At 41.8% G+C, this 17137-nt stretch overlaps 1 protein-coding gene across 2 annotated transcripts in view; it reads right to left on the bottom strand.

Annotated features, from left to right (window-relative positions):
• The window catches only part of myripa (myosin VIIA and Rab interacting protein a), a 36424-nt gene that overhangs the window by 2376 nt on the left and 16911 nt on the right, over nt 1-17137 (bottom strand). The window contains exons 3-12 of one of the 2 annotated variants that reach the window (XM_066680696.1): nt 16981-17117; nt 12299-12379; nt 11978-12075; nt 9351-9431; nt 8388-8543; nt 7730-7898; nt 7068-7624; nt 4492-5967; nt 1709-1894; nt 19-180 (exon numbers count right to left, since the gene is read on the bottom strand). In XM_066680696.1, the coding sequence (XP_066536793.1) occupies nt 19-180; nt 1709-1894; nt 4492-5967; nt 7068-7624; nt 7730-7898; nt 8388-8543; nt 9351-9431; nt 11978-12075; nt 12299-12379; nt 16981-17117 (3103 nt within the window). Of the gene's footprint in view, nt 1-18; nt 181-1708; nt 1895-3185; nt 3523-4491; nt 5968-7067; nt 7625-7729; nt 7899-8387; nt 8544-9350; nt 9432-11977; nt 12076-12298; nt 12380-16980; nt 17118-17137 lie in introns of those variants that run through there. The other variant, XM_066680697.1, reaches the window with a different exon arrangement.

Below are 17137 nucleotides of genomic sequence, written 5' to 3'. Positions count from 1 at the left end.
AAGCCAATGGGAACTCACCTGAAGTTCAGACTGCTGCACCTGAGCTGCGACAGAGGCCACATGTTCCTCCAGGTGAGACAGCTCTCCCTCTGAAGATGCTCCACTGATGCTGCGAGCACACTCCTCCAGATCACCCAGCTCAGCCTCAAGCCCAAACACGGCACTAGCAGCTACATATACCTGGAACACACACACAGGGATGGTGAGAATTTATTTGCACCTTCACAATATAATAATGCTAAAAAACACAAGAGCAAAGAGAAACTAGGAAAGCCTAGTTTTACTGGACCACCATTAGCCATATAGTCATTGTCACAGAATAAATACCACATGTAAACAAACACCTCTGTGATTGTGTTGTACAGAAAATATGGAGGGCAGGACTAAAATGCAGAAATGAAAAAAGGAGCACAAAATTTTGTTCATAATGTATATCACCAGCATCTGTGTTTTTCTTGTTCATTTTATTTAAAAAATAAATACTAGATGATCTACCACCAAAGAACAAAGACCAAGGTTGATTTTAAGAATTACAACGGCTTATTTATTCAATGTAACAGTTAAGTTTAATGTGCCATATGGAGTTTTATAAACACACTAACGCCACAAAATGTCTCCCAACAACAAAGACACACGTTCACGTGAAATAAGACAAATTCTGCAATCGTCCTCTCTCTGTGAGATATAATACTGTGTAAATGTTGCAGAGTTCAGCGCCGTCCTTCTGAGCTTGTGAACTTACCAACGCGCATGGTGTCACACCAAACACAGCCCCAGAAACACACAAATGGTGTGTTCCTGTCTTTTTTCCTATTATTCAGCCACGGTTTGCCCTAAAGAACCCACTGTTCTTTGGTTCCAGCTGGGAACAAATTTTTCTGGTTTATGAACCAGTTTATATCTGTGAAAACATGCTGAACGGTTCTAAATGTAGTTCACGAACTGGAATGTGAAATATGGCTGAACTAACAACAGATGTAGTAATAATTGCATGAATATAATGATATAATAAATGATAGCAAATAAGAACTTATTACAGAAATTATAGTTTAATAACACACTTGAGGAAAGTGATTCTCCCCAAGATATAATTATCCCCTCAGTGAACACATACTAATGTTAACACCGTTTTGTACACACACTATAGGGGCAGTGAGAAAACAGACACAGAGCAGCCACAAGCCAGCCATCGCTCCCAGGTGGCAGTTGGGAGTTAGGTGCCTTGTTCTAGGGCACTTGTCACTTTAATGCAGTCATAGACAACATTATAGGCATTCCCCATTTGCAAAATAATTCTTATATTTAAAATGTTATTTATACAATTTTTAAGCATTTAACCAAATGTGCTCCATGGTGCCTTAATTTATTAATGATTAGGAGGTCTAATTGTATTTGTGCATGTAAAACAGCAGGGTAAGAACATGGTAAGAAGCCAAACTATGACTTTGTCTAAATTTTGCTTGAAAATCTTTGTGTGATGCTGCTACAATACTCATCTACAACCAGTCAGCAACAGCTTAGAATGTCTCCAGTAGAATGTTCTCAACTTCTCACAATGGGGGTTTATTGCCAGAAAATGTAGATTTTAACACCTGACTGAAATGGCAGATGATTTAACTGCAGCAGCTCGTGTAGTGTGACGATTTGCAAGCATAAATGCCACATTTTTAAATTCAAAGGGCACACTGATCTTAAGTTTGATGCTTACATTCTCCTCCAGTCTGCAAAGCTGCTCGTCTAATCTTTTGCTCTGGGCCGGCGGGAGCACAGGCAGATCCTGGGTTTCTGTCTGTTCAAGTTCATCACCCATAGCACCATGGATTAAATCTTCAGTTGCATTCAGAACCTTCAGAACCTCAGTGGTGATACTGCGGAGAGATGCAGCTGTGTACTTCTACGCACACACAAAGAAAATTATTAAGGGTGCAACCAGACTTGCTCAACAGGTTAAAAGATTAGCAGATCAGGATAGAAAAAAGGAGAGTCTTCATGTGTGCTGATTTATTATCAATGTGACAAAACTATAAGACAATAAAACAAACATGACACCAAACTGTGCACAGGGGAAGACAAACAGAACTAGAACATTTTTAAAAACTGAAAAAATGACTATAAAACTGTAAGGACTGAGTGGACTGACAGAGGCGGATGCACTCGCTATAACAAGGACTTTATTTACACCAAAAGATACAAAACAAAGACAGAATACTTAGACCAAGAAAGACTGAGAGACTTGGACAGAGGGGCTTAGACAGAGTGAGAGAACTGGACTGACAAACTTAGACAGATAGAACTAAACATAGAGTTTACCACAGACTAAACCTAGACAGAGGAAACTTAACAGAGAAAGCTAAACAGATTAAACTTGAACATGGACAGCTAAACAGACAAAATTAAAATACAGAAAGCTAAACAGACTAAACTTGGACACAGACAGACATGAGGCAAGAGAGGTACAAAGACTGACTTGGAGAACATGAGAGACAGATAAGACAGACAGACAGACCGGAGAGCACGAAACAAAGGTGGAATGTCCAAAAAAAGAAGGAGTCACACAAAGGAACTTAAATATAAAACACAGACAAGGGACATCTGAAACAGATAATGAGGGGGCAGGATTATGAATGAGACACAGACGAGGAGGAGGAACAAAGGCGGGACTAGGGCGGAGACATGAACAATAACAAACAAAAGCAGGGAAAACAGACAAGACAAGACAAGGGCGTGAAAAACAGAAAACAATGAATACTTTCAGCAACCCTGAGAAAACAAGATCTAAAACAATAATAAAACATTGGCATGCAAAAAATAAAATAATAAATAAAAATAACTAACACACAAAATGACAGACACTGAAAAAATAAAGCCTTTGTCTGAAAGCAACAATATGTAACGTTTCCAGGATACCAATATTTTTTGGTAGCTAACCAGAATAATTACAGATTCTGGAGATCACAGAGTGGATAATCTGTGATTACTCTGGCTATTGCTGGTCAGAAATAATGTATTCAATTAAATCTGATGGACATTTGCAGAAAAACTTGACACAATACACCACATTGCTAATATTTCTTTTGACCAGTGCTGCTGACCATGTTCACACACAGAAATATGTGAAATGTAAAACAACAAAGGATTTACACTGCCTTAAAAAGATAGCAGTATTTTATACAAACACTGGATTCAGACATAACTCAGTTCCTCTCTCAGAATACTGCCACAGTAGAGAGCATTTAGGACATTTCAGACACAACCACAAACTAAGGGCTCATAACCATAAGGAGAGAATGGGAAATATCTGAAAATATGTAGTTGCATAAGTGCAGGGCAGAACTAGAACTGAGACCATGAGGACACAAGAACCACAACAAACCAAGTGAATTCAGAAACACATTGAATCAGATGAGCACATGGACATGAAAATGCCACAGGACAAAGCAAGAAAGTTTCAGCAAGAATCACCTTCTGTAGTAAAGTGGACAGGAACTGCAGGTCTTTTTCTAAGTTCAGATTGTTCACACCCTTCCCGTCACCGAGAGAAGGGCAAAAGGACAGTAAAAAGCATAAAGTAATTAACGATTTCACCTCAGTATAGATACTGCAGATTCTACCTGTTAGCTAAGACTTCTCTGAGTAAAACAATGGTACAAGCTAGGAAAGTGAAGCCTAGACATGTCAAAACTACATGAAAAAACACATGTTCAAACTACTTCTAAGAGACCACCATTCGTGTTTAACACACTTGGGGATGCAGGGCACAACCAGTGGCAATGCTTTATGGTGCTTGGCTCTGCACGGCTTGACTCGCTGTTAGCTGGTCACTTTTCCACTAGCACAGCTCCCCTGTAAAATGAAGCTGGTGATGTCAAACTCCTGCTGCTGTGAGTCGGATAAAAACATATGTGAAAGTTGCTGTAACTTGAGAGAATTTTACAAGCAGTGCTGGTAGTTTGTGCTGGAGCTCTGCATTTTGTGGTGACAGGTCTCTCTGGCCTATGAGCGCTCTGCAGGGCTTAGATGTAACATTTAGTACCGACTTGACTTGCTTCATACCAGGTGTGAGCAGGAGCATAAAATGTACCTGGTTCTAGGGTCCAGTAAATGGGTTTGGCTAGTCGAAAAGCAAAATAGCTGAGTCGATTTGAGTCAAGTAGGTTCCATGCAATGGAAAAGCACCTTTTAACTCCCAACTTCTCTGGCCGCTGGACTAAAGCCATGGTCATACCACAAATTTATGTCTTGTTAGACTTTATAGACTGCAGCCACAAAAGAGGTTTCATGCTGCTTGATATCCTACCAATACTTTAGTAATCTGAACTAGCTAGTGACTTGTAATCTTTAGTTACTTGTAATCTACATGTGTCAAACGGGAGAAGCAAACACCAGAGACCAAACCTGTCTTGGATGGTCATTTGTTTTAAAAGTGATGGGTCAAACTATTTCTTTAAAAATGATTAAGCTGTAAGAGCATGAAACATGTTTAATTCTTACCTTATAGATCTCCTCTGGTGTGAGATACACTTCTTGACTATAGATGGAGCTTTCCACATCTTCCTTGATTATGTTTTCTTTACACACCTCTGGTTTTACCACACTAGTGTGTTCCTTTTTTTTCTCTGCCAGGTTAAGATTGTCCTCCTTTTCCAGAAAGGTCTCTTGGGGCAGTTTGCTTGTACTCATTCCCTCTTCGTCATGTTTCACCTCATACTCTACCTCTTCATCTAGTAACTTTTCTTTTTCTTCTGCCATGGTTTCCTCCTCTTCCTCGCTGTTTGCAGGATCATTTGATGGGCTCAATCTCAACATGTTGCTATGATCTTCCACCTCTTCCAAGTTAGTGAACATCTTGACTGTACCATCAAACATTACTTTATATTTTACCTCAAATTCTTCACTCTTGAGGTGAACTAAACCCTGGTCATCACAGCCGCAGTAATCTTTAAGTATTCTCCTGTTTACAGAGACATCTTCATCCTTAGCTATGCATTCAGCCTCTTTCATTTGCTCTTCAGCCTTATGCCCACTGACTTGCCGGCAACTCTCTATTTCCTCACTTCTCTCTCTAGCCACCTGTCTTTGCTCCTCTGTTCCAAAAAGACTTTGGCTCTCTTGTGGATTTTTGTCCTCAGTGTTTTGATCTTTGGTTTGCCCCAGGTCAGAATTATTTCTGTGCCTACATTCTGGTCTCCTTTCCTCTACTCCCTCAACTTTCTCACTGACTGCTTCAACTGTACAACCTTCTAATTTGTCAATACTTTTGGTCTGTACCTCAGAATCAGAACTATAAATGATATTGATTTTACTCTCCTCAATCTCTCCTGTGGTCTTGCTGTTGGTATATAAACACAGTGGAAATCCTGCAGTTCTCTCCATCTCGCTTTCTTTCTGTTTGTTTATAGGCTGTAGTATGTCACCATCTAAAGTAAAAGTTCCTGGATTCTCTACTTCTCCATCTACTTCATCTTCTTTCCCAACATCTTCTACCATTGGTTTAACTATGGCATTTTCTGGGCAGTTTTGACCTTCCTCTACCTGCTTCAACTTCTGATCAACATTCATCTTCACCTCTAAAAAATGCTCACTTGCATTTTGCATTGCTTCTGACTCTTCCAACTCTGCATCCCCTTCTATATCCCATAAAGGGTCCTCTCTTCCATCCTCTACATTGTCATTTCCCTCTCCTACAGTCTGTTCCACCCTGTCCAGCTCATCTTCAGTTGAAGAGAGCTGTGTTGCACTGACTTGATAGGCCAGTTCCCTCAGTGTAGATGTTAGCTCTTTCTCTAGAGAGCCATTTAGAACATGATTCTTCTCCAGGTCAGTCACATAAGCATCAGGAGTCTCAGCCTCAGAACTCTGAATATCTGAGGCCGTAGTATCCATGGTCTGGTCACTGAGGATTTCTGATGCACCCTCTCTCTTGTTCTTACGTTTCACCAGAACATCCAACAGAATCCTGCTATAGTCCTGATGAAGAGAACACTTTAGTTAGGAAGAAGAACCAAAATCTTTATCAGCATTAGCCATCACACCTATTAGTCTTAAGCTATAATTTGAAAACTTGTGGCCAAGCGAGTTGGGGACCTGCTCTGAGAAAGTCATATATGGTGGTGTATGTCTCACATTCTTTTATTTTTTTTTCTCCAGTGCCACACTTTTAATAAAATTCTGAGGGTGTTTCTTCTCCATTAGCTACTCTCAAGTCTGTGTGCTCAAAAACAGCCTAATATCTTTATGAAGCCCCTGTGTCAGTAAATAAGTAAAAAACTAAATGTCTCTATGTGGTATGCTAGGCTTTTTCTCTCTCTGCTCATGGCAAAAAAAAGGCATCAGGAGTTTTTCAGACAAGAGAACTCCAACCATTGAAAATCACGAACAGAGATGAGGATATTGCTCTATTCCTACTCCATATGTGATTGATATAGACTTATTTTTGTTGTTTCATATTACTTAAGGTGGAAATGTCTCCAAATTCCACAGAAGGCTAACTGCATTACTGAAAGTGATGTGGAACTAAAAAACTAAAAAAAATTAAACAGTGAATAAAGACTTACAGACAAGTTTAACTTCATCCACATTCAAACAACAGCAATTTTTTTCCCTCAAATATACCATTCCACCTTAAACATGTAGAGCTTCTGAATGTGAACAAACCAGAGAGAACTACGATTCCCTATAGTCGTAGACATTACCTTTAAATATTCGCCTCAACCACCACAAGTCTTCAGCATCCACTCAGTCGACATTAGTACATTCACCACGTATCAGAACATTTGTTCTTTTTTTTTTTTTTTTTTTTTTTACTATTATATTTTTGTTGTTGTTGAAAAAAACACTAGAACCATTAGAAGACAATATAAAACCTGGGCCTGAATATGTAATTAAATTCAAATAATATAATTTTGGATTTAAACAGTGGATATTAAAGGGGAAAGGGAGAGTACACACTACATAATATCATTCAATATTAAATAAAAGCTTTATAAATAAACCATCTTATTATTATCCAAAATGATAAGGAACTTGAAAAGTGAATCTATCCTATTAAAAATGTAAAGTTTCCTCACTGGTTCCGCTGAATACAGGTCTGTGAAATCCTCCTGTTCCACATCCTCTTGCTTGTTTCTTCTCCTCCGCCTTGTTCTTTTGACCATGCCGTCTTCTAAGCCATCCTCACTGCTCTCTGTGCCCTCAGGGTTAAAGTTAATGTCCATGACACTGAGACGTTGAGAAGACGAGCGCCTGTGCTCCACAGGCACCTTCCTCTTCAGGAAAGGAAAGGGTGATTTGTGGGATTTGGGCACTCGAGCGTCCTGGTCGTTGCCAGTCTGGGTTTGGTCAGTGGTCTGTGTGGGTGTTTTCAGGTTTGGCTGTGGGCAGGAGGCCTGAAAGTCATTTGGCAGGTTGTTGGAGGACAGTTTGTGGCGCATCTCCAACGTGGCTGCGCTCCAGTTTCCGTCTGGGTCTGGTTCGGTGTCGGAGCCCATGCCGTCGTAAGCAGAGACGACACCGGACTCCTTCTCCAAAGCACTTAACATCAGGCTCTTGCGCTTGGTCAGTAGGCTGGGCCGGGACAGCTGGGTGCTCTGCAGTGCGATCCAGTTACCATCTGAACTCTTCAACACTGAGGACACACACAACAACAAATTCCACAGTTAATGTGTCCTACTCGTTACTGCATTAATGACTGTCCCTGTGCTCCTGTGTAAGAGTCAAGAGGGTCTCTTACTGGAGTTGTCCAGTCGGTCCACACTCTTCCAGGTGGGCAGGGTCGAGAGAGAGAATCCATCCTTCTTCAATCCCTGTGAACAGTCTTTACAGAACATGGGTTTCTGCTGGGCTTTTCCATGTTGGCTCTGTGGTTCATCAGAGCGAAGAGAGAGGGCTGATCGGGATCTCTAAAAAGAGAGAGAAGGAGGAGAGTGGTAGGCAGGAGAGAAGAAAAGAAGACAAGAGGAGAGTATTTAGAATTAGAATTGGAATCTGTGCAGTGAAACACACATTCACAAACAGTTCGATCCCCAGGGCCGGCAGGTCATCACTAAGTTCACTAACCACCATGCCATGACTGCCTCAATGTACAAACCCCACAGTACAGATGAATGAAATGCTACTGCATCTCAAGTTTTATATTTTCCTACATGTGAGATGCACTCTGAAATGACATCTTAAGTCTGGACACCTCAACAAAATACCAACCTCACACCAAATTTAAGTACCTCATAAATTCAGAGTATCCATCAATATTCAGAGGAAACATTCAGACTATTTGGCACATACCCATTCATTTCTTCAATTCAGATTTGATCTTTGACACAGAACTCCTAACATGGGCATGACGACTTGACTTTAGTTGTCTACTGAGAAAAGAATGAAGGTCAAAATACCCAGAGGGAGATCTTTGGGCTGGTGTGAGATGCCAGGGCACTTCGAGGTCGACTGGTGGGACAAGCTGGAGGGTTGACATCACTTTTCTGAGCAGGAGGCCAGTTCACAGTACCCTCGGGCTGCATTTCAGTCTGATCTGCCTTCCTTCGGATTACCTGAGAGGAAAAATGTGGGGGTTTAAATAAGACTTTTGATTATAGTCCCAAATACTAAACAATCAAATGGTTGTTAAGAGCCTCCCAAAAAATATAAAGATGCAGTGAGGAACATTACAACACTGTACAGAAAGTGGATAAACATGCACCGATTCAGTATCAAAAATAAAAATATTGAGTTATTTAATATTTAATTTGCTATTTGTATGTTTGTGAACACCTCCTATTAATGCATTCATTAATTAATTCATTAATCCTCTGTCACTGCCTTAGAGTGATCCGTGGGTCTGCAGCCTTCCTAAGTTCATTGGCAGAAAAGCAGAATCACAACCTGCCAATGGAAAAGTCATTACCCAACATTTCTTCTGAGTTGAAGGTTATCAACAGGTAATATGTTCTCCCTTTGATACGTCAACATCTCCTCTTCTGGGAAAGCTGTGCATACTTTAAATGTTGGAACACTTCTGTAAGGATTTGACTACAGCCAAAAACACTGTATAACAGTGGAACTGTGTTCTCTGGGGTGATGGAGCTCCATCTGTAAAATACGGCTGCATTGCCCTCTCCTGGGGGATTTACACACTTCTAGCTCACATTTAGCATTTAGCATGGTGAATCCATCTTCATGTGCAGCTGTTCCAGTTTGTCTCATTTCATTTCCTGCTTTGTTAATCCACGATGAATGCAGAACTCCAGCTGAATTCACAACAGATCTTTGGACATTAGGGTAATTTTTTGTTCAGAGCACGAGGTCACATTTTCACCACTCCTGTGCCATAGATCTGTGAATTACTCATAGATACTCACCTTCTGTACAATTGTGGTGGTCAGCTCCTCTATCAGTTCCCCTCTGTTGTCCCGTAGGTAACGTGCTTCCTTCAGTTTCTCCTTCAGAAAGAAACAGAAGAGATCTCAGTAATGTCACACAGTATGGTGATGAGAAACAGGATTTCTGTCCATCTGTTCGCGGGTCTGGCTGAGGTTCAAAAGTCACATTGGCTTCAGAGCGGTTGTTCTGAGCTTATGGTCACTCTACATCATCAAAGTGGACAGAAAAGCATGCTGGGTAAACACTATCCTTTAGCGCTACAGGTTAATTTCCATAAACATTAATAACTCAATCAGCCAAAACAAGCTACACTTACCATACAATGCACTTCCAAATTCTGCAATTACAGACTGTAATCTATTGCTGTGCATACATTTTTACACCCACTCACCCTGTTCTTCAAAGGTCAGGAAGCTTTCAAAACCCCCTCAGAGGAGGTATGATTTGGGTGGTGGAACATTCCCAGTGCTGTAGTGCTGTGTGAGGTGGTGGTGGTGGTTGAGTGTTATTGTGTGTCGCGCTGGTATGAGTGGATCAGACACAGCAGTGTTGCTGGAGTTTTTAAACCCAGTTCCCACTCACAGGCATCTATTCATCCCATTCTATACTTCTATTAACTAAATGCAAACAATACCTTATGGCATTTGGCAAATGCTCTTATGCATTTTGTCATGTCAATGATCCAAATGAATGTAACATTAGGAGTCTTACTCAGTATGCCATACACTAACTGTTATACTGCAACTCAGATAATCACACAGAACCTTTTACAGCTCATTTTTTCACATATGTAATAACATATGGATGCATTACTGGATGATTTAAACAATGCAGCAGTATTGCAGCTCTGGATTAGTGGAGGGTATTAACAGACAAAGACGAATATGATTTAGGCTAGTGCTCAAAAATCTGTGTGATATTGTAAAGCGGGTTTAAAACCAGACGTCCAGCGACAACATACTTCCAAATAATCCCCTTAAGGCTGTCCTAAAAACGAACCCATTTCGGCAAAGTACTGAGGCATAAAGATGTTTATAATGACAGCACACTGAATATCACTCTCTAAGGGTCAGGGTGGTCTTACAGTGCAGTGATTCTGAGAATCGGGTTGCCCACATTAGGAGGAAAACAAATGTGGGATGTTAATAAAGATACAGTACTATGCAATCCTCATAGTCTCCCCAGTTCATTTATTTAATCTCCAGTCAAAATTGACATTAAACACCCTTAACATAAACATCATTAATTCATTCCTCTTCTGTAACCACTTCATCTAGACTAGGTTCTCGCTGTGTCTGGAGTTTATCAAGAACCACTGAATAAGCAAGGCAGGGAGACACCCCGGACAGGGCAACAGTCCATCCCAGGGCACAACACACTCACACCTGTGGACAATATCACACACTCACCCTGTCGCTCACACGCTCACCTGTCACACATTTCACACATTTCACACACCCAGATTAAACTCACACAAACCTGTGGCGAACACACCACATTGATCAGTGGAGGATCAGTCCCAGGACCGTGAGACACTGGAGCTGTATGGCATATCATCGCTGTCCAATTCAAAACATGTAACTGAACATTCATTGATTCATTGTAACCCTTATCCAGTTCAGGGTCGTGGTGGGTCCGGAGCCTACCCGGAATCACTGGGGGCAAAGAAGGTACACACCCTTCAGGGGCGCCAGTCCTTCACAGGGTGACACACACTCACTCATTCACTCACACACTCACACCTACGGACACTTTTAAGTCGCCAATCCACCTACCAACGTGTGTTTTTGGACTGTGGGGGGAAACTGGAGCACCCGGAGGAAACCCATGCAGACACAGGGAGAACACACCACACTCCTCACAGACAGTCACCCAGAGTAAACCCACACAGACACAAGGAGAACAAACCACACTCCTCAGAGACAGTCACCCGGAGTAAACCCACACAGACACAGGGAGAACACACCACACTCTCACAGACAGTCACCTGGAGGAAACCCACACAGACACAGGGAGAACACACCACACTCCTCGTAGACAGTCACCCGGAGGAAACCCACACAGACACAGGGAGAACACACCACACTCCTCACAGACAGTCACCCGGAGCGGGGCTCAAACCCACTGTGACTGTGACACACTGCCTGCTGCACTGCCATACCACCTAATATAAATGAACAGTTAACTGTAAATTAAATTGAACATTCACGATATGCAAATACATAATTTATTCATCTTCTGTGACTGCCATGACTCCAGATCAGGGTCACAGTGGTCAAGATCCTACCCAGAATCACTAAACATAAGGCAGGAATACACCCTGGAGAGGGCCCCAGTCACAGAGCTGAAAGTGCATCAGAGTAATCTATATCTAACACTCAGGAAATAGATATTTGGGCAGCTCAGGAAAGTGGGAAGTGTCTTGTTTATATATTATATAATGTTTTATTACCTTTAATATAATGCTACACTTTACGTAAGGCTTTTATGTTATTTTCTATTAAATGTTTCTTCTCCTTTCCTGGCACTGGAATAGTACTTGTACTCAATGACAGTTTTGATTGGAGAGCTCTGTAGTTTAATATGAAAGGCTCAGAATAAGTACTTGGTTGTCTCCATGACTCTCAGCTTTGGCGATGGCTTCATCTATTGCCTCTTCTGCCACACGCAGTGCCACTCCGATTGTCTCTGCCATGCTGTGCTCTGGAACAAAGCAGAACAGAAATCAATTAACAATGAATACAGCAAATCCCAGGACAGACGTCAACATGAGCCTCTGAGCCTGCTAATCATTATTATACGCAGTATCTACAATGCAGTTTGGTTCATTGTAGGCTATGCAGCAGGGGCTGAGGACATTCTGAAGCTGTGTATATAAACTGAATGCAGAATGTATAGAATTTAACACGTTTTAGGAGTCAGTTACCTTCACCATGTTTGTAGAATGTAGAGTCACTCTCATACACACTGTCCTCGTTGCCCAGGCTTTCATCATATGTACTTCCTTCTGTTAACAACATTACAACAACATTAACAACATTAGGCAACACACCTTATGATATATGATACACGATATGATCAACATATAACATGCGAGTATCGATACTGAAATTGCAATTTAAAATGTGAAATTCATTCATTCATTATCTGTAACCGCTTATCCAATTCAGGGTCGCGGTGGGTCCAGAGCCTACCTGGAATCATTGGGCACAAGGCGGGAACACACCCTGAAGGGGGCGCCAGTCCTTCACAGGGCAACACACACACTCACACACATTCACTCACACCTACGGACACTTTTGAGTCGCCAATCCACCTACCAACGTGTGTTTTTGGACTGTGGGAGGAAACCGGAGCACCCGGAGGAAACCCACGTGGACACGGGGAGAACACACCACACTACTCACAGACAGTCACCCGGAGGAAACCCATGTGGACATGGGGAGAACACAATAACTCCTCACAAACAGTCACCCGGACCAGGAATCGAACCCACAACCTCCAGGCCCCTGCAATTTAAAATGTGAATATTTATTTATTTATTTTTATCTAGGCCTAGGGTAGTGTCACGGCTCCAAGATGTTGGGGTTCTAGGGTCAATCCATACCCTTGGTCACTCTCTATTCTCCCTGTGTCTGTATGGTTTTCCTCCAGGGCCTACAGGGCTTCCTATCCTCCTCCATAAGTTACAGAGTGAGGTTTCTGCTGTGATAAACCATGCAACAGATGCTCTGTTCTCCCTATTAATGGTTAGTGAAACATCACAATGATATTAAAGTTTGAATTTTATGGTAAGAATACTACCTAGTGTTGCTTTAAAAAACAAATTGTTGTACACTTTGTGAAATAATCACTATTCACCTTTCAGCTCTATGTTTATGTGCAATTGCAAACCTAATAGTGACACATGTTCATGGCTCATGGCACACACACACACACACACACAGACTGTGTTATTACATATTAATCCTTCCATAAAGCGGCCACCCTAATCCTAACCTCAGTAAAATCTTTACAATCTCACAAAATCTTTTATCTAATACTTTTTCTAATGCTCTCTCCCTGTCAAAGGTTTCCACATCATCATTTTTCTTTGTTTTGCATCTCACACACATGCACATAGAAGGTTTAGTTTCACAACTGCATTACAGAGGTCTTGTGCTTAGCATTATGGCTCTTATCCCAGATCAGAGGTTCACACTGCAGATTAACATTACATGATATTCATTTCTTGATGGCTGACGAGGTAGAACCGAATAGATTTTTTTTTTCCTAAGTTAAAAAAAGATTTTAAACCGAAAGAAGTTGGCTTATGAACTGGATCTGTTTTGATTAATTTTATTCTCTTTAAGAAATCAACAAATAACACAACTTCACAGCAACTCTGAAAATGAAAATGTAGTTATCAGTATAACAGCGTTCACCGATTTGCCAGTAAAGCCGTTCAGACAAAAATCTAATTCAGACGTTCATTCCGAAGAGCTACAAAGACTTAACGGTGACATATTGTCCTTCTTTTCCACAAGTAATCACATTTCTTAACGAAATGTCTGTGACCCCCACCTCATTCAGTTTTCTCTCCCTCTTCTAAACAGCCCCTGTTCAGAACGACAGCTTTCAGTTCCTTTAATTGTGAATGAGCCACAGTTCACCCCGCCCTCACAAACACAATAACGACAAGCGAGGTGCAGAAACTGATTTTTTTGCCATTTTTGTTCACTTTTCTTCCTTCTCCTTTCTCCTTGAATTGACATCCCACTTGAGTCTGAGCTCTGATTCCAGACCAGAGACACCGAATGAGCTCCAGAGCCATCGAGTCTGGAAGTACAATCTTCAACACTAAGTATATCAGCAGCACTGATTCTTCAGTACTAAGGGAGAGAACATATTTGCTGCTTAAGGCAGCTGTGGGGGGATGGATCTTTTTGATGGCTAACCGATAACACAAACCAGCCTAATGACTTGGAGGTCTTTAAAAGTCCCCCTGAGCTACTGAAGGTCAGAGGGCCTATGATTCCACCACCCATTGCTCTTTGAAATATATCTGACCTTTCTATTTCTCATGTTCTTACTGAAATATTCTCTCTCTCTCTCTCTCTCTCTCTCTCTCTCTCTCTCTCTCTCTGACACACACACACACACACATACACACACCAATATCAGGAGCCCTGACGTATTCCGTCCTTGCCTCTATGTTCCACGCTCCATAACACAGTTAGTTCTGCTGCCACATAGCTCCAGGGTCCTGAGTTTGCTCTTCACCTCAGATCATTGTCTATGAGGAGTTTGGTGTGTTCTCCTTGTGTCCATGTGGGTTTCCTCCTACAGTCCAAAAACATGTTGGGCGGTGGATCGTCTGTGACATTCTATGAGTGTCTCTATGAGTGTGAGTGACTGGGCGAGTCCATTTCAGTACTCTTATGACTCCAGGTTTAACAGGGGGCTCATGCTTTTCTAACAGGAGATCTTTGTCTCTCCATTTCTCTCAGGTCACTGAAGTCCACAGAGAAGGCAGTCATGGCTAAGCACACTCCCTGATCTGCAGTGAAAATGCATCATCCATACTTAATGTGTCTAATGGCAAATACTGCCTGTATCTGCATCTCCTCTTTCCCTCTGTATACGAGTTAATGCCAGTGATGGAGACAAAAAAAAAGCCTGAAACTCAGGTTCAAGCTCCAGTGACATTGTTACTTAACTCATGTTTACTAAGGGCGAAGTCCAGAAAACTTCAGCCAATTAGAAAATGAGCTTTAAGGATTGACAAGTATCAAGTGGGAAACACTTCACACATTCACCACTTCTGATCATGCAACAGTTACCCAACAATATTACTGTAAATCTCTGTGTGAGTTTCCGCAGGGTGCTCTGGTTCCCTCCCACAGTCCAAAAACAAGTAATGGATTGGTCAATTTAAAGTGACTGGGTGAGTGTGGTGCCCTGTCCAGGGTGTGTTCTGTCTTGCGCCAAAGTGATTCCTATTGGGCTCTGGACCCACTGCGACCCTGAAGAGGATGAAGTGGCTACAGAATGAATGAATAGCTATAATTTTCATAAACTAATCCAGTGCACAATGAAGTCTTAAATATCACTGCTATCACATTACCTTGGGCTAATTTAGCTTTAATCTGAGAACACCGCAGCCCATATTCATCAAAGTTAATGTAGAAATTAATCATCATATGTTTTATGAAACTAAGGGGGATTTAAGTGCAGTTGATGAATCAGCTACACTGTGTGAACGTATCTCATTTACACATCATTCACATGAAGAATGCCTTAATTCGCTTTAATGCACTGGCACACTGTCCAGGGCGGGGTCCTGCCTTGTACCATGGTAGGCTCCAAACCAACTGCAACTCTGAACATGATGAAATGTTTACAGGAGGTGCATGAATGAAAGCTTTAATACACCCAGATTTTTTGGTAGGTAGCCACAGAAAATGTAGACTTCTGCCGATGGCAGTGCTTGTAGGTGGAGTCTGAGGTCAAGCTGTGAGAGACATTTGAAAAAATATCCTAAGCATTTTATCATATGCAGAAAATGAGCACACAGGGCCAATATTATATATATATATATTTATAAATTGATTATCAGCGGCTTCAGCACTGGAATAAGCATTGTTCTCATCAATGTACTGTGAAGTACTTTACGTGATCAAATGTTTGTAGATGTAGCTGTTTTATGTTGTTGGTTCATGTCCTAGGTCTGCACTGAGCAGAATTCATTATTCACACCATCAAATCAAATCTCTATGGACCATATTACTTACTGCACAACTGTTCTATTTCACTGGGATATACATCAGATTTAAAAAAGAAAACTTAACATTTATTCATTCATTCATTATCTGTAACCGCTTATCCAGTTCAGGGTCACGGTGGGTCCAGAGCCTACCTGGAATCATTGGGCGCAAGGTGGGAATACACCCTGGAGGGGGTGCCAGTCCTTCACAGGGCAACACAGACACACACCCACACACACACACACACACTCAAACCTACGGACACTTTTGAGTCACCAATCCACCTACCAACATGTGTTTTTGCATTGTGGGAGGAAACCGGAGCACCCAGAGGAAACCCACGCGGACACAGGGAGAACACACCACACTCCTCACAGACAGTCACCCGGAGGAAACCCACACAGACACAGGGAGAACACACCACCCTCCTCACAGACAGTCACCCGGAGTGGGAATCAAATCCACAACCTCCAGGCCCTTGGAGCTGTGTGACTCAGACACTACCTGCTGCACCACTGTGCTGCCCTTCTTAACATTTAACATTTACCCATTGTGGAGAAAGAAATAGAACAAACATAAAAAGTACAAAACGGAGCCTTGTCACTCATGGGAACCCAGTTCCACTGCTTAAGAGTGCTTTACTCTATTCTCCCTGAAGCTTGACTCTGAGAGTGTGATCTCAGGCTCATTTACAATGGTTCTAAAACATTTTATACTGTGTCATGCTTTCTGTGGAGACTATATATAATGTGTGTTGTCAGCAACAAGTGCGCCTCAAAGAAGCTGAATTCCCTCATGAAGGGGAGCATCCACCAACTGAATTGAATGCAAGTTTGAAGATACAGAGAACTTAAGGTGGCACCTGTGAGTTCAGTCAGGTTGCCCTGCTCCTCTATGTGTCTTCTGTACAGCGTCTTCAGCACTTTGGCGCTGCCGAACCTCTTAAAGCGCCTCCTCACATTACTGTAGAACCACTCCAGAGACTGGGTCTTCAGCAGCCTGCACACACACACACACAC

Source organism: Hoplias malabaricus, chromosome 9 (assembly GCF_029633855.1).
Source record: "Hoplias malabaricus isolate fHopMal1 chromosome 9, fHopMal1.hap1, whole genome shotgun sequence".
Classification (NCBI taxonomy): Eukaryota; Metazoa; Chordata; class Actinopteri; order Characiformes; family Erythrinidae; genus Hoplias; species Hoplias malabaricus.
The sequence above is the reverse complement of the archived record's forward strand: the minus strand, read 5'-3'. Positions and strand labels throughout refer to the sequence as shown.